At 39.8% G+C, this 25,881-nt stretch overlaps 1 protein-coding gene across 5 annotated transcripts in view; it reads left to right on the forward strand.

Moving 5' to 3' along the window:
- col19a1 (collagen, type XIX, alpha 1) overlaps positions 1–25,881 on the forward strand; it is a 101,602-nt gene that overhangs the window by 17,111 nt on the left and 58,610 nt on the right. For 4 of the 5 annotated variants that reach the window (XR_004843943.2, XM_035912041.2, XM_006800766.3 and 1 more), the window contains 7 exons: positions 5,075–5,119; positions 7,704–7,748; positions 16,222–16,275; positions 18,036–18,071; positions 21,793–21,822; positions 21,927–21,953; positions 22,434–22,487. Coding sequence is in view for 4 of the 5 variants with exons in the window: in XM_035912041.2 (XP_035767934.1) it covers positions 5,075–5,119; positions 7,704–7,748; positions 16,222–16,275; positions 18,036–18,071; positions 21,793–21,822; positions 21,927–21,953; positions 22,434–22,487 (291 nt within the window). In the remaining variant the exon portion in view is untranslated. The remainder of the gene's footprint in view (positions 1–5,074; positions 5,120–7,703; positions 7,749–16,221; positions 16,276–18,035; positions 18,072–21,792; positions 21,823–21,926; positions 21,954–22,433; positions 22,488–25,881) is intronic. The other variant, XM_006800765.3, reaches the window with a different exon arrangement.

Raw genomic sequence — 25,881 nt, forward strand, 5'->3', positions numbered from 1 at the left:
ACTGGACACTTTATTAGGTATACCTGTTCATCCACTTAATGATGCAAAAGTCTAATCAGCTGATGACATGGCAGCAACATGGCAGATCAGTGTATTTAGGTGTGCAGACATGGTCAACACAGCCTGCTGTTAGAACTTAATTATAAGAATGGGGAAGAAAGGTGGTTTAATTTACTTTGAATGTTGTTGGTTTGAGAGATCTGGTCGGTAGCGCCAAACAGGCAGAACCTGCTCATCTGCTGGGATTTTAAATCCTGTAAACCCTTAAAAAAATTACAGGATTTGTGAGGAATGGTCTGAAAAAGAGAAAATGTCAAGTGTGCAGCTGTTCTGTGGATCAAAATGCCTTGGTGATCTCACAAGTCAAAGGAGAATAGCCAGACTGCTTTAAGCTGACCAACCAGTGTGTGCAGAAGAGCATCTCTGAAGTTACGTTGAAGCAGATGGGCGACATCATCAGAAGACCACACTGGGGACCACTCAAATAAAAAAGAGAAAAACTGAGACTACAATTCACATGGGGTCACCCAAAATCAGAAAATAGAAGATATAAAAATTGTCACCTGGTCTAATGAGTTTCTGTTGCAACATTTGGAAAATTGTCAGAATTTGGAATAACTAACTTAAAGCATGGATCCATCCTGCCTTTTATCAATGGTTCAGGCTGGTGATGAATGGAGAATATTTTCTTGGTACATTTCATTAAAGTACATTACAAGCTTAGATTATCTCAAACTCTATACTCGAATGTACTTAAAGTGCCTCCACAGTCACCAGATGTCATTCCAATAGAGTACCTTTGAGATGTGGTAATGCGAGAGAGTCACATCATGGATGTGTAGCCAACAAATCTGCAACAACAGTGTGATGCCATTGTGTCAATATGGACAAAAATCTATGTTAAAGTTTTCCATTGTGCTGTTAGATTGATACCATGAAGAATTAAGGCTTTTCTGAAGGCACAAGGGTCCAACCCAGTACTAACACTGGGTAGCTAATAAAGCTGCCAGTGAGCATATACTAATGTAGCTAATTTGGCGTTTTAATTAGTCCACAAACCACACATTGAAAGATGTTCAATAGTTTTGGTCACCCAATTGTGAAACTGTAAGAGTTATGATTCTGATTTGTCAGGCTGATCTACATGTGATGTCAAACAGTGTAGGCTGTATTCTATTCACTGACAGTAGCTAACCTTTCTACACAAGCCAGGACAGAATCATCAAGACTACCAAGACTAGTAGACAGTGTTGGGGAGTAACGGAATACATGTACCGCCGTTACGTAGTTAAAATACAAAATATGAATAACTGTATTCCGTTACAGTTACCGTTTAAAAAGGTGGTATTTAGAATACAGTTACTTTGTTGAAATAAATGGATTACACTGCGGTACTTTCCTGTTTCATATTGTGGCGGGTCAGGACTGTTTCGGTTTTGTTTGACAGCTACGTTCTGTTGTTCCAGGCGGCAGCGTTATGGTTGCCATGGTTACAGTGTTTCCTGGATGAGAGAGGCCTTTTTGTTGTTGTTGTTGTTGTTGTTGTTGTGCTAAGCTAATAGGCAGAATGCTACAGGTATAGCTCTAAAGAATGTAACATCATAGACAGTGTAGTCCGTACTGCAGGGAGAATGGACTGCCATACACCTTATGTGTCTGTGAGCGAGGGAGGGAGAAAAAGGAAAAGTATGAGTTGTCATCTAGCAAAAACGGGAGCTGGAAGCATGTAAATATAATAATAACCACTGCAGCCAAGAAGAGAGCCTGACGAGCCCAGTTGTAAGTAAGCTATGACTCGACTGTACACTGTGTTCGTGTTTTCCTCCGAAACAATAAGTTCGGTTGGAGCAGCCTTGCAACGCCTCTCTGTCTCTAGCTAACAAAGTTGACCCAGACAACAAAGTAAAGCTATTTTTCGGCTACGAGCCTGACATGAACCCGTATTAGTCAGAGGTCTCTTTACTATGGTTCGGAGCCGCGGACCGTCAGTAACAGTAATAAATCACAGCAATAGTACATTCACGTAGTTGTAAACAGCATATATTAAGTAATCCAAAGTATTCAGAATACGTTACTCTCATCGAGTAACGTAACGGAATACGTTACAGAATACATTTTGGGGCATGTATTCTGTAATCTGTAATGGAATACATTTTAAAAGTAACCTTTCCAACACTGCTAGTAGATATTTAATCACAACTGATTACTGGGCAAAAGTGGTTTTCCTTTTCAAAAACAAGTGAGGGAAAAACAGTGGCAGTTTGTTCTTATAATATTATTATAATGCTTTGATAGTCATTTATTTATTTATTTTATATTATTTACACTGGCCTTGTTGTAGATTCATCTGTGTGGTATATTATGGTAGCATTTCACTCCTTCTACGTTATATTTAATTCTCATTGATCCCTGAGTTTCTGAGGCCAGTTTCTACCTGTTTCTCCCTGGTGGAGTGGACTTACAGGAGCTAGATGTTTAGAAAAGCTGAAGGTTTGCGTTGTCAGACCACATTCAGGATGCTTTCTGAGAATCATTTCTGTATGAGCTCAAAATCCAATTTACAAAAATCTATTTTAAGCTAAGCCAACATTTAGAACTTCCATTTGTTATGAGATAGAGTAGGTTGTGTGTTTCAGTGTGTGATTTTTCACAAGCAATGGGGCAGTGTTTGTGCAGTTTGAGCCATCATAGTTCATTTTGCGCAGTGGAGGGCTTTGCCTGCTTCAAAGGTCCAGAATGATTTTCATTATGGAAACCTAAAGGAAGTAGCTACCAACTTACAAATCCTTGGCTCCATAGCTTCAGTCTTAAGAGACATCATTACTTATGACTTGTGCATATCTGTAAAACTGCATAAATGTTCACCAAACTAATTTTTTAGGGGCTTTTAAAATGTAAAAGCACCTTTCCCTAAGCAATTTATTTTCTGCTTTTTTGTTACGTGCACAACGATACACCACATACTGTTTAAGGGGGAAAAAACTGCTGCTTCGTGTGATGCCACCACACTTTGCAATTAAATTATTATCTGCTCTTAAGTGTTAGATTTATCACATGTGATGATGACTTATTATATTTCATCTCACCAACTGTTTTCCTATTATATTATTTGCTTGTTCCTATATATAACACTACAAAGTTGGTGCCATGAAAGTAAATTGTTTTGTGTATGGAGGGACAACATTTACACATCATGCCACTTGATGTAAAGACTTGCATACTGGATACCTTTGTGTTTCTGTCCTTTTAACACAAGCTTCTCCGTCCTGATTGTGGCCTCTTACAGGATTTTGTAAGGAATCTTTAGCTCCTCCATGATTCCAGATAGGAATTTATGTTCAGATCATGGGAAAATGGACAAATTATGTAAGGAATTATACATTAGTATAATAAAAACTAGACCTATAGGTTTCTTAAACGCTTTGTTTAGTTTGGCAAGACCCACATGTTGCTGTCATATTGCTAGCCCAGTATTCATGGGACAGTTAAACAATGAGACACTCTGATTTATATTACAATACATTTAACAAGGGGTAACAAAGTCATAGAAAAGTCTGTTATTGAGTTAATCTTATGAGACTTGAGAATCTCCTTCTGTGTAAGATTAAAAATAGTATACTTACTAACAATTTAGATTGACTTTGTAGAGATTAATCAAAGACATCTGGGCAATTTAGAGCATTTAAACAACCAAAATGAGAAGTGCAGGCCAATCATCGTGACCTACACAGAGGGTTTCTTGGGGAAATGGGTGGGGATTACTTTTGCTGTGTTACTCTGACAGAAAGTACTATCCCGCATTACAGTGAGAGTTTGATGGAGGATTCTAATGCAGTGCAAAGGGATTAAACTGCTATGATTAATCCAGAATCCCTCAGGAAATTAAACAGATAAGTAGTGGGTTATAAGAATGCAGCTTACTTGAAAGGAAATCCATTTTCTATGGCCTTGCACATAAACCCTGGTATTACTAGATTTACAGCTCCTGCATGTACTTCCTCAAAAAATAAGTAAATAAATAAAACAGAGGCGTAATGGCGAAATTAAAACTTCTTTCCCTTTTACAATACCCATAATTTGTTTTGCACCATTTACAATTCTCATGCCCTTATGGCTTGTGTTTTCAATTAGTACCCCCTAATTCAATTTATACCCATTCTACCTCTAAAGTGAGTTATAATAGGAATTTCACTCAAGATGGTTTATTATTTCACTAACACTTGATTGGCTGTCAAAACCTTTCATTGCTCGTATTGTAATAATTAGTGTTGTACTATTATTAGCTTTTTAAAAGGTTCGTGTCAGTGGGTGAAAAGAAAACTTTAGTGGGTGAAGAATGAATGGGTGATAGCATTGTGAAATGTAGATACCACGGACAATGCATGAATGTCTTGCGTCTAATATGAATGCTTAACATGCTACAATTGTTCACATGACCAGTGAATTATCAAATGTTTTGTATTTTTAAAAGGTAGAGTGGACATGCTCAGAATAATGGATGCAATAATAAGGCTCATCATTTATCCTCCAGCCTAGAAAGCAATTCATTTGTTAAGTTAGCAACATTTTCTTGTACTTTCCAAACAAACCTATTGAGAGCCAGCAAACAGGGCTCGTAATGAAGATGTCACAATGAATGGACATTATGCTTAATTAGATTCTTAGCTTGCAGCATGTTCTACATTTGCTTAATTTGCTAAATAACAGTCCAGCCTCTCCTCTTAGCAGCACTGCGGACAGTACCTTTTTCTTTTATCCTCTCTCCAGTCTGTCTTTACTGTCTATAAAAGTATATCCCTCAAGACACTTAAACTTCTCTTCCTTTTTTGCCCTGTCTTGTCTAACCTTCTAAAAATAATACAGTTATTAAAACAATATGATGACTCCTAATGGGGTTCAGATATGCACGTTCCAGTTGTTGAGAAACAGTATCCCGATCTGCAGCTGCTGAGGTCTCTTGGAGCAGCTGTAGGAGCGAGATCGTTGTTGAAATGACAAGTGTTCATAAAGCTATTCACTAATGTGTGAACGAGAGACCTTTCACTAACAGGTCCCTGTGTTGTTCCTGTTGCAGGGGAACACAGGGGAGGCTGGGCCCGCAGGAAACGGAGGACCCAAGGTAGGTCACTCATTGAATGACTTGCAAAGCTAACACTCCTCAGTGTTGCTTTGCCCTCACACTTGTGACTAAAGCTTTGAGGAACGCCGGCTCTACGTTTTTGTTTTTTTAAAGATATGTTTTAGTTACAAATTGAGTTAGTGTTGCTGTATGGTATACAGATGCTTAAATAGCAGATGGCTCTTGATTTATGGAATCTGTCAGTGCCCCTCTCTGAGATTATTTTCTAACATTATTGGGTTGATTTACTGGCCTGCTTGTGGTGACCTCATCAGAGCAACACAGAAAACAAAGCAATATCAAAATCGAATTAAATATATAGGTGCCTGCTCGGTACGGCTACTGATATCCAATTCCAACCAAGTTCACGTCCAACCAGCGGCATTTCTAGCTTGGCCGTGTGCCCCCACTGGACATAGTTGGCAGTTTTCCCGAGTGGGACGCCAGCGAGAGATCATGTCCTTGCCATTGCACTCGCAATCCCGCTAGATGTTTGGGCTGTCTGTCCTGAGAAGATGTCTTGCATGTGTGAGCCTCAGTTGCACCTTCTTAATGAAGTCCTTCACTGTTGAGTGAAAAACAAGTGACTTGAATAACTTCATGCGCATTTGTGAAAACATGTAATTATGTACAGCCTCCCTGAGTAAAAATTAGGACTCAAGAGTGACAAGCAATTCACAGGTGACTTCAGAGGGCAAGAAAAATGAAGATATCTTTCATTTTTAAAACATTTCAGATTGACGCAGCACTTGTTTTGTTCTTTACTAGTCCAGTCTCGTTCCCGAAGGGTTGAGAAAATTACCGTGTTTGCAATTTATTTCACTGCAGTTGCTATTTATTCCCTTGCATATTGCGTTGTGTGATATTGTCATCAGTTAGGTTGTTGACTATCAAATGTGGCATCTCAGATGCATGTGTTAATCTCCTCTGCTTTGGGAGGCCAGCCAACTACTTACAGTAATGCTGGTACAAGGGTGTTGTCTCTATATCTTACACTGAGAATACCTTGCAGTATATCATGGAGTGGAAAGAGGGGGTGTGGGATTTTGATTCTATTCTCAGAAAAACACAGCTAATGCATAACAAGACAAGAAAAACACACATATATCCACCAGATACTACACTGAATTTAGGGATCGATTTTACCGAAGATCGTTGTGGAAGCTGTTTATGCATCGTCAGTAAACAGGATTATTCCTGAATGTGGAATATGGCTTAATCCTGGATCTATATCCGTTAAGCTCACTGTGGGACGACTTATTTGCTCGGGAACCTTGATTTGTGAAATAAGGTATAGCACTTAATGGCATGGCTCTCTCCACTTGTACAGGAGCCAGCAAAAGCTATTTTGTTACACAACAGTGCACAAGAAAAGCACCAGCCGTAGCAGTAGTATTGATAAAGATGCTAATGCACAGTGCCATGTATTGAAGTGTTTTGTAGCTTTGCTCAGTTTTGCATCAATAAGGCTTCTTCCTGACCCAGACATATTTTACTGAAACCTGTGTGTGTGGACTATTGTTATACTCGCCTTTCATCCATCTGTGGGCATCCAGTGTGTGCATATGCTCTATACATGCTGCGTGTTCGGAGATGTCTACAGATGGCTGTGAGCACTTTTAGCTAAGACACACAGATTTTCAGACTCTTTTGGTCGTCTTAATGTGAGAACAACAATTCCTGCAGCTGTTGGCATTATAAAAGTAATGATATGGTTGCCCTTGGACACTGTAACACTGCAGTTTGCTTGAGCTTTATGGGCCAGCTGAGGTCATTAAACTGTATAGGTTACACTTTCATAATGGAGCCAAGAGGTTCCAAGACAGCTCACACATTTCTGGCACAGTTCTCCGAAATCACTGGCTGGGCAGCCTGAGAAGAATCACTGATCAGAAAGATATTTGTGGAAATAAGCCCCTAACAGCTTTTTTACTGACTACAAATAATCCCACACATGTTATAGACTTTCCTGAAGCAGAAATGCTGCAGGGAGCTTAATAGCAAGATACTGCATGCGACTCCTGGATGTGTGGTGTGTGTGGTCTTTCTTCTCCTTAATAAATTCTTGTGTGTTTTTCTGCTGCCATCGCCAAGATCCTTAACTTAGATTCTTAGAACTTCTTTGAAGTTCAGTATTTAACTTTATTCCTTTTTTTGCCTGTTTGTATTCATGTGAGTGTATTAACATCCACACAATAACTCCAGAGCAGCACATGATAAATATCATACACCACCCAGTGCATCTGTACAGTGGTATAATTATTGTGGTGTCCCTTGGGGAAGGAGAGGGGTGGACCTTATACTTACATTTTTATAGGGATAAAGGAAAGCACTATAACTCTTTAATGATTTAATTAAAAGTATTTGTGGACTAATGTGTTCCCTAGCTTATGCAATAAATGTCTCATCAGCCACTTATGAAACACTAAAAACTTTTAAAAGCTAACATCTTTTCTGAGCCTCCATGTGTCTCCTTAACCCTACTTTAGCGCTGCTGGGTGTCAGAGTGGGGAAAAAAAGATGAAAGCATAAACTTTTCAAGGGTCTTTTCTGCACCTTTTAACTTTCAGTCTTGTCATTGCAGGGGGAACTTGGATCAGAAGGGCAAAAGGGAATCGATGGAGAGAAAGTAAGTACCACTATCTTCAGCAGACATATATTCCATACCTAGCACATCAACCAGGTCTGGTTTCGTCAGGGAATCAATTCTTATAGGCTTTTCATTTTCTGTGTGATGACCTGGGGGTAGGAGCGCAGCAGAGTTTTTCTGTGTGGCTGTTTTCAGGTGCTTGTCATATCTGAAGCAGAGCAAGGAGCGCTCTACATTGTCCTTCTGCAGTGAAATTAATTGATATGCTGCCATAGGCTTGACATACTAATGGACTAAACTCATTTCCCAAATTACTGTAAGCCCTTTCTGTGTCATTTTAGGTTACATTTTATTGCATGCTCTTAAATCTGGCTGCAGTGATTAGACTAATGTATGTAATATACACTCTGATAAGGCGCACTATTAAATGATAATTGTTTTGAATACATATCCATTTGAAAGAAACAACAACAGCACCACTTAGATCTTATTAAGCGTTTTTAGCCACAAGCAAATCTGTTTTCCTTCCTTTAAAGCATAAATTAAATGAAAGCGTGTTTTTTTTTTCTTTTTTCTCTCTCGCTTTGTTGTTTCTTGCTATACTGCTTTTGTTTGCTCACATAGCACAATCTCAGTAGATGTACTGAAAGCTGTGCAGATGGTCAGTTTAAAGTGGCTTAATAAAGGGACTTCTTTTCATCACCATCTCCCACTTGAGTCAACAAACAGCTGCCACAGAAATCAGCCTCCCTGCAGGCTGTGGACCCGTGATCTGCCATATAACAGAGAGAGAAAGTGGATAAAAAAAAAAAAAAACAGGGATAAACATGAGTGTGCGCAGCCAAAAGAGTATTTACCGATTTAATCCGGTAGAATTACCTCCCTGTTTCTTGTAAGTTCTCAGACTGTCAGACACCGATGCGATGATGCACGCTGCTCCTGATTTAAGGAGAAAAGCACAGTGTTGTGTGGTTGGATGCCATACAGTAAACCTGAAAAAAAAAAACCCACAAAAACCCCATCTACTGTTTATATTATTTCCTAAGAAATTTTTAAAGAAGTGGTTCAAATAGGAAGGATTGGCTTTGACGAGATAGTCTGTTTTGTCCCTTTTGGAACTGACATCACTATCGGCTGTTTGAAAAGTGCAGTGAGCTGCTACATTGACAGGATTGGACCAAGGGTCTGCTGAGAGGCAATCCTGCTCCCCTCTGCTCGCTCTTTCTCTGGGTGGCAGGCATCATTGTTAGTGGTGCTCAGTCGTAAACTACTCTGCCACTAGTTTGGTGTAAGGATATATGTTTTCCTAGAGAAGTGACTTGTTTTGATCTTTGTGCATCCCTAGGCGCCGGGGCTTTCTTCGGTCATGCTCAAATGGCTTTTCATGCGTGTGCTGAAGGGATTTATTATACTGTGCCCTACTTCCTTGAGTGATTTGAAACAAAGAAAAAGTTGAGAAATTGAGATCCTATTTGTGAAGCATTGCTTCTAGCAGGCATGTTGGTCCAGCAACTCAGATGCCCATTATGAATAATAACGTATGGATCCTGGACGTGCTTAGCCTAGCTTAGCTTGAAGACAGCTGTTCTAGCTAAATCAAAAGTGAAAAATAAGATACGAGTCCGACCTGCTGTATCTTGTTATCTGGCAAGCTTGCCGCTAGTACATCCAAGAGGCACCTGGGGTTTGCCTTTGAGCTGAGGTCCGTAAACATGTTTTGGATCTGTCTTTGTAGAAAATCACAGAAATGACACCGACATCTATCTTTTCATCTGATGCTGGGAGAGGAAAACAAGTCTATTTTCCCAAAATGTCAGCGCGTTCCTTAGAGAACTGCAAATTTCTGGAGTGTATAGAGAACTTATTCTGCAGTGGATACAGCTTTAAATCATGCCAAATGCCTTGAGTATTTATTTTTAATTAAGTGATAACAGTTTTATTTACTAAATTGCTTTTTTTCTGCCCCACTTTACTTAAACTTACAAATTTGTGCTAGAAAGCTAGGATCTCGATTCTTTGCACAAGAAATTTTGGGGCACTGCTGTAGCCACATCCTTTAACATACTATATCATCACCCTTGAAACGATATTTCTTCCTCCTGCACCACCAGTTGACGAGCAGTTGTTTTAAGCTGAGATTTTCACCAATTCAATCGGCGTGCTCTGAAATGGCTACTAGCTCGTCATCTGTAATTATTGCAGCATAGATAACAACAGAATACGCTTTCAAACTTGGTGCTGAAAACAGCAGTGAGTGACACTGAACCAGAATAGCAATGCTGAGTGTCATTAAAGCAAGACAATAAGCTGGGAGACTTCAATGCTCTACATGACATGCAGTCATGCGATAATTTCTTCAAATACACACAAGTTTCAGCCATTCATCAACGTCAACACAATGGATTATGTTTCCAGTACGTATCCTTCTAGAAAGAGAATAAATTATGGTACGAATCAAGCTTTCATTATTTGTTTTTCCCTTTTTTCCCACAGCTATGCTTTCTCTGTGAGTCATTTGACTTCTTGATCTAACACTTGCATTCGATTTCGAATAATACGATGGCAGGACACTGTAGACAAATACATGGGATTTAAACTACCCCCATGTCTCATCAGTGTGCAGTGAGCATTACAGGATTAAAAACCAGTATCCCCAGTGTCAGGTGAGAGGATGAAGCTGAGCCTCATCGACTAAATAAATCTGCAATAAAGCTGGGCCGTCTTTCCAGTTAATCACTTACAGAAATTAGTGCTAAGAGACTTGAAAGTCCTAAAATCGTCATTTGTAGCGAATAAACAGCCCCCAACAGGAGAAATAAATACTGTCCTTAGTATTATAATGTCACTTTCAATGAATATACTGTAATTATTGTTTCTGCTTATTTAGAAGGTAAGAAGCAGGGAGCACGGCAAACACACTCCCTGCTTAATAACAACGCAGAAGATGTTGTCTGTTTAATGTAAATAAATTAAAAGCTGTCTATGGCGCACAAATGTATTTGATGATTTCAGTTAGCCTATTTACTCTGACTACTCCTGTGACAGACTTCATCACCTGATCTGTCCTTTTACTGCAATTAGCTCATATCCCATTTTTAAAGCTGGCGTGTTATTTAAAGCTAGAGTAGACACCCGAGAAGCCGGAATTCTGTGTATGAGCATGTGCTCCGGTATCATTTTGCAGATACACCTCCTATGGGATGGGACGTGTTACTTTGTGGGTAATTCAAGTTACATTCGTGGAGACAGGATGTTCAGCTGAAGAGTGAAGTGTCATAGGAAAAAACAAGGGACTAGTCACACCGATGAAACATGATATCCCTTGTTCTAGATGATCTGTGACAGTGTAGTCTAATATCCTCGTACTACGAGCTATTGTTTGGGTTTCCTGGGTAAATTGTATTTATTCAGAAAGTGCAGAAGCTGTCAGTGCTACAGCCCGATGCCAGTGTGATTAGTCTTATATCAGAATGTATGGGGTAGTGCATTGCTGAGCAAAGGGAAAGTCACAAAAGGCATTTCCTTCTGTAACCTCCATGGCATTTGTAGGCCAGCACTCAAGATATCTATGTTACTTACAGATCCTGTTCCATGGAGCTTTAAAGGCCTGTCATTCGGTGTAACAGCATTTCCCCACCATTGCATTCAGAATACTTACTATAGTTTTTAATTTAGCCTTCACTCAATAAGGCCAAACCTTGTTTGTGATGATTAAGTTGTTTACAGTAGTTAGAACTTGCAATCATTCTCCTGCTTCTTAGACAAGGGCACCGACCTGCAGCTGCTCTAGTTGGTAAAAGGTAAAAGTAAACACAATTAGACCGCATTTGTTCATCCCTACTTCTCTGGCTCTGTTTATTTGCTTGCTTTAGTTGTCTTGTGCTGGGGAGTTGCCAGATTGTCTTGTCTCCGCTACCTGAGCGAAGAGACACAGTGGTGTGTGTAATTAGCAGGCAAGTGTACACAGCTCCCCACAGTGTTCTGACCTCGTGCTGCAGGAACAACTGCCACACAGTCAGCACCAACTTATTCCCAGCCCCTTCTGCCTCCTTTATCCTCCCCTGTAAATGCAACAAAGCCCCAAGCTTGCAACAGAAGCTAACAATATATCCGGCCCCTGTCTGCATCTCGCTCTTTGTCATCGTGCACCTAAATTAAGCCTATGGGCTCACGACTGAGTCCATTAGATAGAGAGGAGGCTTCTTAACCATGCTGTAGTGTAGAAGGAAGGATAATAAAAAAGAAATAAAAATGCACTTTTTTTTGCTCTTAAGGGGTCATTAGATGCTCTCTCTTCAGGTAGCATTTTAGCAATTTAGCAACGGTCAGCTGAGATTATTTTAAACAGCATTATTTCAGAACAATCGCTAAAGCACCGCTTCTTTAACGCCTACATTCATTGATTTGCATTTTGATTAATTGTTTGTTTTTGACTTAGTATCTTATCCATTCCTTCAAATAAATTAAGAACGGGCTTGTTCTTAGGAATCACTTTACATATTGTTGGAGATATTTCATGTAATTACTGTGTACATGAATGGCTCAAACTGCACATTGACTTATAATGAAAAAATGGATTCAAATGGTAGTATAGTATATTTGTTTTTCCTTTTAACCACTTTTGTGCTGAATCTGATTTGACCATTTTTCTATTAATAAACGTATGTATTGTGTCTGACATTTAACTTACTCAGAGAGCATTCTGGGATAGCTTTACACGCTGACAACTGTGTAAAACTGGTAGGTTTCAAATGTACAGTGTTTGCAACAGTAACAATATCAACACAAAAAAAAAGATTTTGGCTGAGTGGAAAAAGTGGTTCCATCTATTTTTATGAAAGAGATTATTTAAAATAGTTAATCTAAAATTTAAAGCACCAGGTGCTGGTGCTATAGTTTGAAATCCACAAGGTCACATTATGGCTATTTAATACCAAAGCTTTAGTCAACGTACTCAAAGTACAGTTCTGAATTGTACTTTGATTGGCTGTAGGGAAATGTGAAACAAGAAAAAAGCTTATTAACTGGTAAATTTTTCCCCATCTTTTCATTTTTGTACATCTGTGAAAAACGCTTAACGAAAAATTTGCAAGGCTGCCAAAAACGTCATCCAAAAAAATATGAAGGCTTACTTTTTAATTGCTCTGGTTGTTCTCCAGATGATGTGTAGGCCTGCAGCGCATATCTTATAAACCTTTATAGGTCAGAACAATTGCACAGATGTGCCAAGTTTTCGATCAAGCAAATTTATATTCTAAGCCAATGTGTCTTTTACTACAGTGTGTATTTTTAGTATTTGGAAGAATTAAGAATTCTAACTTTTTTCTGTAAAGCTACTTTGTTAAGGTTTTTAATTAAAATATTTACCAGAAGGAAACATTTTTGTTGCTCGCAGATTGGCTATGGCAGTTGCAGAGCTGAGTTTGACTGTGTGAATGACTATAATTTAAAATAAGGTGGGAGAGTGACTTGTGGGCTGACTCAATTTTTGTTTGACCTGAATTTTTGACAAGAACATGTGGTGCCTCTGAAAAATAGCTCACCACTTTACAGAAGCTTATCACACTTGTATTATTCGGTTTGAATTATGGCAGTTCCCTGTCAGCTCTTTAGTAAACACATTGTTTTGTGTCTACAATTGGGGAAAAATTGCAACAGAAGGCCACAGTTCCTTCAAATTTTCCCCTTTTATTGTAAAGAAATTCTCAAATCCTGAAAAGTTCAGAATTAATGAATCGTCTATTCATGTGAACAGCCTGACACGAATATAAGATTGCAAAGAAATCCTGCTGTTTTATTAATACTGAATTAAAGTAATGCATCAACATCACTCCGTGGTTTAATGATGTTATATATTTGAGAAATTGAAGTCTGAGGACCCAAATGCAGAACTCACAGGCAGAAGCGGACCTCAACTGGAAGGCAATTCTTTATTGCAGCTGGTAAAGTTAGAAACATAAATCTAAAACGGAGGCAAAACTGAGTTGAAAATCCCGAGAGCTGAAAATCTAGGAAGCTCAGCGGGGAGACAGACAGGCAACTACACAGTACGGCGTGACAAGGAAGAAGTGAAAGATACTGCTATTTATACAAGGATTACTGAGGTGACTGGAAACATCTGGGAAACAAGAAAAAGGTGACAGCAGTCAAGACAAAAACGCCGGGGACAGAGTAAATCTAAACAAATGATACAAGAAACAAGTCACTATCAGGAATGCCAAATGAACAACATCATAACAGAACAAAATGCTGATAGCTAAAATGCTATACTAATACCAGAAAAATAGATTGAAAACTAGGAAAATGTTCAAAATTCTGCAATTAGTGAACCCAGAACTAGCTGAGAATATAGACATACCAATCTCAAAGAAAACCTAAAATACAAAACTTAAAACCCTGGAATTTTATTTTGTGTGGCATGGCATGCCATGGGTAAGATCATTATGAAGCCTGTGAAACTGATGATTATTTAGACTTCTGACTGACATGCTACATCATTATATGATGCACTTTTAACAACTTGCAATCCATTGCTATCTTGTGTCAGTGTAGTGGAAAGCTTTGGATCCTTCATTTCAATTCATAATGAAAAAGTCAAACAAATAGTCTGTGACACTGTCATAAAATATGCCAATTTATGGGTCTTATTCAATTTAAATGTACAAATGTATTGGAAATGGCAGGAGTAAGTAATATGTTTCTATAACTTTGTGAGTGAGGGTTGAGTCTGAGTCTGAAGGTTAGGAGCGATCCTCTATGGGAATGAAGAGGAGGGCGATAACATTTTGTTAGAGAGCTTGCTAATGATCTTTTAATAGTGGCTTACAGGAATGAGCAGCGTGGGATTGACAAAACAGTCTCAGTCAATCTTCAACTTCAGACAACTGAATAGAAAATTGCCTGTAGCTATAATGTCCTGCGCTCATATAGATTTAAGCTGTATGGAGGAGTGATAACAAATGGGGCTGATAATTAGAATGAAGCACAGCTATACTAAAATATCTTTTGTTAGCTTACTGTTTCAGAGCCATGCAAACCGCAGCTCTAACATCCCCTAACAACACTTGTCAGTGAGAAACCTGTAATGATTTCTAAATCGTCTTCTTTTGATAACAAACCCAGATTTAAACCTCAAAAACAAAAATGACCTCAGCAAGAAGTTGTCAAATTGCAAATATTGTGTCGTGATGTGATGTTAGATATGTGCGTAAAATTGCCCAGTAACCCAAAAACACAGAGCTGTGAAAAGCAGCCTAATGGTTCCTTTTCTGAAATAGCTGTTACAGATCACAATAACAAGAAAACATGTTTATATTACAAAAGGCATTTCATTGTAATAAGTCCTCTCATATCGACAGAATCTGCAGTTGTTTTCATTCTCGTTATCAAATGAGCCTTGCGCTCCGATGCTCTTTAATTTCTGCCACAGCTCTGGTAATATTGAAGAGGGGAATTTGCTTCTGGATTCCCTTGTGTCAGATTGCCCCAGCAAAGCGGTTAGGCTGTTGATTTAAAGAAAGAACCGAGCTCACACATGTGCAACTATGAGACAGCTGTTCTATTATTGACAGTGCATGTGGGCTGAGGGACCGCATAAATTGATGCAGTCTGATAAAATCACGTCGTTGTCATTTCACTGTTGGTGCAACTTAAAGCGAGGCTTCACTGTAGCTGTCATTATCTTACAGAAAATAACTTTCCACCACTGTTAGCAAGGCGTCTACTTTCTGAATGGTGTGGCTGAAGACAAGGCTTGCAGGGAACAGGCAATGAATTTGTCTCTGGTAGCAAGACTTAATGTGATAAGGGTAGGTAATCATCCTCTCCAGATATATAATTCACTATTAATAGCCTATCTGACTCTAAATTTAACCATGACAAATTATTGTATTTCTGAGTCATTTTACAGCCCGTTCACGCTCCCCATCTTCCCTGCTCCCCCCTAACCTATTTCAAAGAGTTGGTGCTACTGGCCCAAATGTGTCACACCTAACAAGGCTCGCTGCAAATTTAGCCTGTCAATATGTGTCAAGCCTCATTCATCAGCTATCACTCTTCATCTGAGCCGTCCTCGTACTTTCACAGTTCACCACCGAAAGGTTTGACTTTGCCCCGAGCTTGCGTTGGTTCAATCCCACCCCCAGGTTCTTTGCTTCGAGGTTTAAAAGCAATGACAGTCACTGTCCTTGCTAAACGTAAGTGCAACAAGGGAACACAGAGGGAAGGGGCTGGGGGGGTAGAGACAGTGTAATCAGCTAATCATGAGCGTCTCACCATAGTTCAGCTACATTGAGTGTCCTGTGACTGACATCACCTGCTCTTTTCTCATTGATCAGTTGTGACAGGCATGAGAATCTCACATCTGCATGGTAGATTTGTTTTCTGAGTGTCAACATACTGACATACAGTAACACATCCGGGGTATTTTTCATTACATTTTTTTTTTAAATTCCATAATTCTCATTAAAAGGAAAAATGAAGAAAAGATGTGTTGTATATTTTTTGTCCCCAGGGTTTGAAAGGTGACTCAGGGCCAGTTGGTCCAGTTGGTCCCAAAGGAACCAAAGTGAGTGAGTCTGCTGTACATGCTGGGCTGGAAAACATTAGAACAATAATCTTTTTCGTAGTTTGCTTTTCTGTCATCAGGGAATCTGCTTTACTTTCATGAGCCGCAGTCTCGATAATGTGGCTGTCCATCTGTTTGAAGTGCTGCTGTGAATTGCTACTCCAAACATTGCAAACTAAAGGGTATCGTTATGGCTTTCATAACTTAGCAAGACCTTATTGATGGTCGTATAGAGTAGCTTTTATCCTGGCAGAGGGAAAATGGTCCACTCTCTCTATTTGTGGAGTATTTATATATTCAAAGTGATATATTTTTGTAATGGGCATGCCCAACAAATTCCTTTATCTTTCGCTTTCTAAACAGGTCTTTTCTGATACTGAAGCTTAGAGATGAAATGGGAAATGCATAACATTGCCTGCAGTTTGCTGGACTACTCATAGGAATAGTATTTGACATTAGGTTTTTAATTCTAGGAATACAATAGTTGCATAGGTATGCCCTGCACAGGTGGCTGTAGCTGGTTCCATAAGTCTGGGGTTTAAGACAACAGTTTGATGCAAAACCTTGTTCTCATCAGTGACATGAATTAGATTAACTCTTGTAGTGATGTGGAAAATATTGGTCTTTTTAAACTTTTCTTTTCATGCCACAGTGGGATTATTTCCCATATATGAGTTGGAATGTTTTTCCTGTAATTAGTTGCCATATCTCTTGCTCTTTTATTTTTCTTCCCTTATTAGTTCTTTTTCCCCCTTTTTTCTCTCTCTTTGCTGTTGTTGTTGTTGCCTTTTGGTAGAACTCACCGCATAATTGTAGGTGCAATGCACTGTCTGCCAGCCTTGAAGTTATAATGAGGTCTGTGTGTTTCTGTGAAGACAACAGAGAATCACAGCGTATTTTATCCTGTTTTCCGGATGGGAGGGTGAAAGAGGGGGTGGAGAGAGCGTTTGTTTGTATGGAAGCTGACAGAGAGAGGCAGATTCGGAAGCATAAATTAATGAGTCCCCTGAATATCCCATAGCAGGCATATTTTAGCTGTGACATTCATTTAGACAACAAAATGGATATGAACTACAAACACCTTCTTCTTCTTCTTCTTTTTTTTCCTTTCATGCACATCTGATAAAAGAATATTGGCAGCAGTAAAGTCATCTATTTCTCAGCTCAGTGCTTTGTAAAATGTTGGGACTGCTGTGAAGAGGGGGTAGGATGGCAGTAATAGTGAACAGTGATCTTAAAAGACAAAAAAACAAGAAAACAAGACAGTCAGCAAAAAGGATGTGAGCTCATTGCTTACATTACATTATGTTGGCATCAAAAGGTGTTTTCTCCTTCCTTATATGACTTTTTGTGACCGCCTGTATGTAACAGTCAGCGAACAGTGTTATCATGCCTCCCCCTTGTTAATGCTGCAAAGCTCTCTCATGATGTAGTGTGCCTGCATTTGTTTTAAAGCCTGTCACATTTAATGGCCCACCTGCCAGTGTGAAAGTCATCAGACATGCTTCATGTAAGGACATAGTGTAAATACCAGGTAATAGCCTTCTACCGTACATAGTGCTTATATTTGAATATACCTGCTATGAAATGTCATCTTACATGAGCTGACCTTCAGGGTTTTTTCTCACAAACATGATAGATGGCCTTTAGGTTTAATGATTATCAGTCAATAAAAGATTTTATAAATTTAGCTGAGTATGATAAAGAGTTAATGCTGCGCATTTTATTTATTTATTTTTAATTATTGTCTTCTCTTACAGGGTGATACGGGTCTGCCTGGAACTCCAGGGTTGCCTGTAAGTTCACACTTCTTCATTTACATCTCATTATGCCATCTCTGTGTGTGTGTGTGTGTTCAAATAAAGTGGTGATGTTAAAATGTACTTATGAGGGTATGAAATGAGATGCATGAAATGGCAAAACCGAGCTTTGTAAATACCACAGCCTTTTGGCAGGCTCTACAGATAGTGTTAAAACATCTGGCCCACAGAGATGGAAAGTGGGGCACTCTGGTGAACGCTCTCTGTGTCACATTACCGTCGCCTGGGAATGGGTCAAACGAGGAGCAGATAGATAGGGCTCAGTGGGCGGTTTCACTGGAGCCAAAAAGGATAGGCATGAGCAGCCAGGCAGAGAAGAATGGAGCTCCAAGCCTCGGGCTGGGTGTGGAGTTTGACAGGTAGTCACTGGCTGTATCCTACGCGGGTGAGGCAAGCACTTACTGGAATGGTATCTGTCCCTGCAGACTTTTTGCATTTACAGACACCCATGAGAAATGACACCGGGGTTTACGTCTTGTATATTTCTCTTGTTTGGCAACATCTAGCAGAAAGAAAACATAAAATCGGAAACCAGTTTCACTTCACAACCAAACAGAATCCGTAGCAGACCACATATACATTAAGTGTATTTACTTGTATAGTCACCTACAGTACGAACAAGTATTTGTTGGACAATAACACAGTTTTTGTAGTTTTGCCTCTGTACACCACCACAGTAGATTTTAACTCAGACAGTCACGATGTGATTAGAAACCTTGAACATCACCAAATGCCATATTTCTTCCACTGAGAAGCTCCAGTAGGCCTTTACTGCCTTCAGTTTTGTCTTCAGTATCCGAAAAGCATGATCTATATGGAGCTCAGACTTGGCCAGTGAAGAATATCCAGTCTTTGCCTTGAGAAACTCTTGGGTTGCTTTTGCAGTGTGGATCATTACACATTTGCACTGTGGAGTTCTGCTTGATCAGGATTTTTTTCAATGTTTGGCTGAATCTGAGCAGAGAGTATATCCCCGTACACTTCACAGTTTATCCCACTACATCTATCAGCAGTCACATCATCTTTAAACACTAGTGGCAGTTCCACTGGCAGTCATACAGCACATGCCCATGCCATAACAGTGTCTCCATCAATCTTGACAGAGTGTTTCTCTCCTTCTTCATAGCTTTTTTCTTTCCATTATTCTGGATCCATAAATCCAAATAGTTGTTTATTTTTTATTTTTTTTGTTAGAACTGTGCACACTTTTGTAGATTTTTTCTAGCAAAGTCTAATCTGATGTTCCCATTCTTGATAGCAACAAGTGGTTTTGTCCCCTGTTGTAGACTTGAGAGGGTTAGTGGGATTTGGCAGATGGGGGAACCCTGAGATTGGATGTGGTGGTGCAAGACAGGGAAAAGAATCACTTAGAAATCAGTCCCATAATAATTTTTCTTGTCCAAGCTGACCTGTGCTGGTACTCTAATATTCACTCAGTACAGATTCACTCAGTATTCAGTGAGTTAAACTAATCAGCTTGAGTAACACAAATTTGGCAAAGACCGGCTTCAATTTGTTTTGCAAGCAATTTCACAAAAACATAATTCTGCAGCATGTCACATTTGGATTGAATATCTGATTTAAGAACTGAAGTGAATGCAGACGTTACATGCAAGATTTAAATTTCCAGTTCATAAAATTCAACTTGCTGAGCAGTGCTTACCTTTGAGAACAATCTCTCATCTTCGTCTCATCTTTCAGTCTCCGAGTGCCACGCATGAACTTTCTCTCCCTAAGACATACATGAGCTGTACATTTTTCCTAGCAGACACATTTTGTGACAAACTGTGCAGATGCAGTGTGTTTGCTTTGTGATATTTGTTGAGCTCTTACCTACCACTTACAGAAAAATGTTAATGAGTTTATGCTGGCTCCTCTTGTGTAACACTAGATAGATGATGAGTACTGCAATTGAAACTTGATTTACATGTGCACCATGAATCATCTCTGGGATGCAAAGGAGAATAAAAAGAATGTATTGAAGGTGTAAGCAGGCCGTGGGATGTCATTATTTTCTTATTACTGAGCATATTACTGAGTATCTCCACACCTTCGCCGAAAGCAAGGCAAGGCTGCTGCACACAAAAAAATTAACTGATTTTAAGGGTAATATGCATTAACCTGCCGATCAGATTTAATTGCTCATTAACCGAAGGTATCGGATCGCCATTCCAGATTGCTCCGGCCCTCTCTGACCCCCTGTCCTACCGCCTTGAGGTTGTTTTTAACTTGGCTAGATGCTGTGAAGTTTTTTTCCTTAACCAAGTAAACATTCTGCAATTGTGCGCTTTAGTTGTCTTCTGTGGTCTTTCAGGTCTTTTCTTGTTGGTGAGCTGGTCAGTGCATTCAGTCTTCTTAACAATGCACCAGACTGTTGATTTGGACGCCCTTAAAGTTTTTGCTGGATTGCTTATAGGTTTATTTTGCTTTTTCCCCCGGCTAATGGTGAAAGTTCTGCTTTGTCATGGGAGCAAAAATAGCTTTTATTCCTAAACAGTTAATGCAATCCTTTTGTAAAAACCCCTTGAATTAAGGCTGAAAGTCTGTCCTTCAATCACATACTGCATATTTGATTTCAAATGCACTGCAGAGGTGTGCAGAGGCATGTCTACAACAAGAAAAAAATAATGCGTCTTTGTCCAAAAACTTACAGATCTAACTGCATTGTGACTGTGTGGGCACAGTGTGTAGGCTCAATGCGTTATTGCAAGGGAGTTGATTGCTGATACAGAGTAAAAGTATACTGCGGGTGGTTAGCTAATTATGTGCATATCATGAGGGGATCAGCCTGCCAGTTTTAATCAGCACTGGTCTGTTACAAAAACTGTCCCACTGCTTCTGGCCTGCCCCTTTTATGTCACCAAAGTGCTTACAATGCCCACAGAACACTGCCACCATTCATTAGCTATTCTCTAATGCTAATTTCACATTTGTAAGGACAAGCAAAGCAACAATCTTTCTCCGACAGGCAAACAGGATTTTAGCAAACTTTCTAACATCATGCCAGTAAATTGGTCCGCGAGCAGAAAACGTTGGGAGGAATTTTTTAGTGCAGACGTGCTGCCAGTGTATTTGCATTGTACTGCTTGTTAGCCATTGTCAAGATTCTGTGCTAACAATCCCAAGCAAAACTGTACCATTGTACATGAATAATTGATTTATTAGCAAAAGAACTGCAGGGGACTGAGTCATGTTTTGTTGAGAGTGTCACAGGTCAGAGCTGGCTTTCTTTTTATGGACACAGCTGCAAAAGTCTGAGAGTTGTCAGCCTCCTCGTTAGCTTTTTTTTTTTCTTTTGTTACTTTGGATGAGGCGTCTGACTGACTTGAAAGACGTGCGTTATGAATGTCCATCTGTGCAGCTGTCTCTGTGAAGAAAATCAGCAGTCTTTGACTTGTGGATGCCAATTGAAAGACGACACCAATTATTTGGGTTGTATTTGAAAGCGGAGATGTGGTGCGTGGCGTTGTTTTGGTTCTGAGACGACTCCATTTGGCCTTTCTTGACAGTGAACAGCAGGGTGTCAGGAGAGTTGTAGCAGTCATGCCCTCATTTCTCTTCAGGTCATTCTGGTCAAGGATAATTATGTCATGAACAATTGTGTGGCATGTATTTTTATCCCCTAATGTGTGAATCATGTTGCATTTTCAAACTGACTGAAGTGCTTTTTTTAAAATACAATATCTTTGAATCACAGGCTGAGAAAGAATGTCTGAAAGGAGATCAGGTACTTTGAATTTACTTAATTGTATTTTCTCTGAGGCATCCTGTACTATTGTGTTTTTACTTGCATTTTTTGTAAGCATAAATGTCACAATTTGCTGTTTTCAGGGTCTCCAAGGTGAAAAAGGAGAGAAGGTAACAAATATTGTTCTTGAATTTGCTGCTGCAAAAGGTGCACATACCATGTTTTCAGTAAAGTACAGCTATTTGGTTTAGCAGCCAATTACCGAAGCACCATATGCATGCCCTTTCACAAGACATTGCTCAGCAGATACCTTGATTAACTTGCTAATAGTTTCTTATCAAGGTACTTTGTAGAGTAATGGAATGAATATCTGATCAACTGAGGCTGCAAATTACCCGTTCAAGAGACACTACTCATGTAAAAGCCATTCAGAAGTGAGAATGAAAGCTACAGCACTATCTAGTGTCTTCTATCCTTCATGCAGTTCTAACTAAGCTAATGCTGTATTTCCTATCACTGTAAATAAACCCACTAGCCCACTATAAACCCACTAGCAATCCACTGGTCTGTTGAGAACAGACCAGTTCTAGTACCGTTCTGCTTTGCCAATTGTAGTAGCCTTTTCACCATGATAGATGTCTTTTCCCTAGGGATCGGCTGGAGTGCCTGGTCGTCCAGGGGAACCGGGGAAAGAGGGCAAAAGGGTGAGTAAACAGACAGATTGCCAGTTGTGTGGCCTGGCTTGTGGTTGTACTGACAGAGAGGACCTGGCCTGGGGAGAGGCCAGGCAGCAGCTGAACGGCTGTTGTTGTTTTAGAGGAGGCAAAGATGATCTGTGGCAAGGGGATTGCAATGGGCCTGCAAAAGGAGACGGGTTGGTGTGGGCTAGCTGTATGACAATTAATGAATGGGCTCAATGGTCAATTGGTCACACACACACACACACACATATACTCATAATATCACTGACAGAACACATGGTTCAGTCCCATTGGGTGACAGTATTTGGTTTCTTAAAAAAGCCTGCTTGATTTGAGACAGACACAGCATCCATTACTGAGTGAACTGAAATGTTATATATTTATTTGTCAACTCTTATTCTAATAACTGTGGTTAAAAATATAAGGGTCAGGATTTTGCTGGCAAAAATGTGCACTTAATACAATTTTTATTCAAATAAATTTTTTTTTCAAAGCCTTTTTAACACAAAATTTCAGTCTCCGTGGGAGCATATGGTGATTTCCAGTTGATTATACTTTAATTGTTTTGGAGCACTGTTAATTCATGCATGAAGTTCTGATATTAATAATAGATAAACATAAAATACTGTGGTTAGAAGCTTGAACAAGAGCAAGAATGTTATTTTTCCTTGCCATCACAGCTGAAAGGCAGCTCTCGCGCACAGGTAGAGAGAATGTCCTTCTGCGTGTGCCGTTATTGACTCGGTGCGAACACACTCGCCTGTGATAAAAAAAAATAGCTGCTTCATGCCACTCGGTGTTGGTGTTTGTTTTACAGAGAATGGTCATAAAACAGCGGCAAAACATTTGGCTCACTGCAGCAAAACATAAAATATATAGGAGGTTCAGCTGTAGAGCACTCATAAGTAGGTCAGGCAAATGTTCTTTTCAGATTAAGGCGAACCCAAGATGATGCACAATACTCGTGACATCTGGAGATGAGCATCTCAAAAATTCCACCCTTCTGTGTGTTAATGCATTCCGACTCAAAACTTCTTCCAATACCATTATAAATTTATGACCTATTATCGACCGTGTTATTTCTCAATGGCTCATTTCCCACAATGCATAAAGTATCCAACTCTATTGTGAGTGAGAGAAGTCACGGTCAACGAAAGCGATCTCAGTGAGTGCAGATGTTTGTTTTTTTGTTGTTACTGTTTTTTATGCTTTTGCTTCCTCGGCCTCATTAGTCAGTGTGTTATTTTATACCTAGCCTGACTTAAGTAGTGGCTCAGCGTCAAAGGGACCGAGCATCAGAGACATCAATTATGGTGTGTGCTTTTCTTCTGGAATACAGTTTCATTCAATCATAATTGGGTTAGAAGAAAAAGGGGAGTCTCTCCGTGTTTGATGTTGCGGCTTCTTTGCTTCCTATATCCCTATCTCCTATATCCCCATAATATTTTTTTGCACTAGCTATTTCTTTGAAGATTTTACAGGTAAAACTGCCATAGGGCTTTAAACAGGCGATCACAGACTCTCTGGTGTTGTTGTTGCTGAAGATACCGTCCTGAACTACTGTCTTTGATGACTGGCTGACTTCATGGGAACTGTTAACACGCTAAGGTTTCTGCCTATTCTTAGCTTGAGGAGTCACATGGAATCCAAGTTGTTGACCAACCTGTGCTTCTGCAGTTTGACGTTCCTATTTTAGGAAGCTGGGCATGGATCATCATCAGGGGCCAGCTAGTGGCCTACTGATACAGCCGGATGCTCTCGTCTAATTAGCAACTCTCATCCACGCAGGCAACGTTTGGTTTTGTGAGAGCCGTAGCTGCTGTACGACTGATGCAGAATATCGTGATGTAGACTGACCGCCCCGCAACCTTCATAGAATAGCCGGGAGTGGAAAGCTTTCACAAAGCCTTAGATTCAAGCCAGACCATCTCTCAAACTGTCTGCTTCAATTTGTTGTTGAAAAAAAAATACAACCACTCTAAGCCATCTAGCTTTACTTGAAGGAGATGTGGAGGGCATTGTGGTGGTGGAGAAGAGGAAGGATGCCGTTTGCGTTGCTCCTTCTCCAAAGCTTAAAGCAACATGTGCAAGAACTGATATCAGTCACCCAGACCCCTGTGATCCTAACTGTCTTTATTTCACTTTATTAACATGATAGAGAGCTATTTAAGTTTGTCAGGGTGGAGGTATGAGCCAGTCCAACCATGTCTAGGAGTTTATGGGAATGTAGTGCCCCTACATTACACATCACCATTAATGGTAATGTAAATGACTTGGTTCTGTCTAGTATGAATGGAATTGACACAGAATAGCAGGCAAAGAGTAGGACTTTGGGATTCAGTGGTACATTACAGCCGATCAAAAACGAAGATAGGGAGCACCTGTAAAAGGGATATGTACCCCCGCTGACTATTGCCTGCTAAAATATTCATCACACTCTGTAATGATGTGCTAAGTGCTGGGTTGTCACTATAGGCTGGCTCTGTCCTACAGAAGTTGAGGAGGTGAAAGACACACATGCGCAAAGGAACCGGGGGGGGGGGGGGGGGGGGGGGGGGATCTTTGTGTGCAGGTCGGAGAGAAGTCTGCTTCACGTGACTGTATAATAAAGTTTTAAATGTATAAAAAAGTAATGATTTAAAGTCAGGAAGAATTGCAAAAGTAACAAACGCCATCATTTCATCTGCTCAAAATAGACCTGAAAACCCACATTTGGTCAGTGCACATTTATCCTTAACATCAACACATATAGAAGCACCAGAGTGAGCACCGCTCATTCATGTTGTGCCAAGACTTCCCAGCATGCCCTGCTTCTGTAGTTGGCTCAGGGTTGTGAGTTGGTTCAGAGCTGACATGGGTCTCTGGGTAACTCAGTAGGTTCCTGTGGATTAATAAGTAATCACCTTAAGAAATCCCCCTGTGCAAGGTGGGTCTTGGAGGTTTAATCCATGCCTAACACTGCATTAAGCCTTATTAGCAGTATAAATGTACCTGTATATAGAAATACATTTAAATCCTGCATGAAGTCACTGACAAATGTCATGTTGATTCTTGGGTTTTCTATGAAAAATACAGCACAGTCATATGTTCTGATTAAATGTTTGGGAACTACTGGTAAGCACTGTAAAACATTGAATTTCCCTTATTGACAGACAACACATTATTTTCTTTTATGCATTTTGCAGAACGTAAATACTGCAAATACAGAGTATTTGAAATCCTCCTGTAATAAGCTGAGCGCTTATACCGTGTCAAGGTTTCCTAGTCTCCTGCTTTAGAAAATGCACACATCTGACAGATGCGCTGCACAGTGTTTGTTCTTATTAGACATAGCTACACCAGTGCAGAGATGATGAAACTCCAGCAAGCCCTAGAGGAAGGAGAGCATTGCAACTGC

Source organism: Neolamprologus brichardi, chromosome 13 (genome assembly GCF_056152115.1).
Source record: "Neolamprologus brichardi isolate AB-2024 chromosome 13, ASM5615211v1, whole genome shotgun sequence".
Lineage (NCBI taxonomy): Eukaryota > Metazoa > Chordata > Actinopteri > Cichliformes > Cichlidae > Neolamprologus > Neolamprologus brichardi.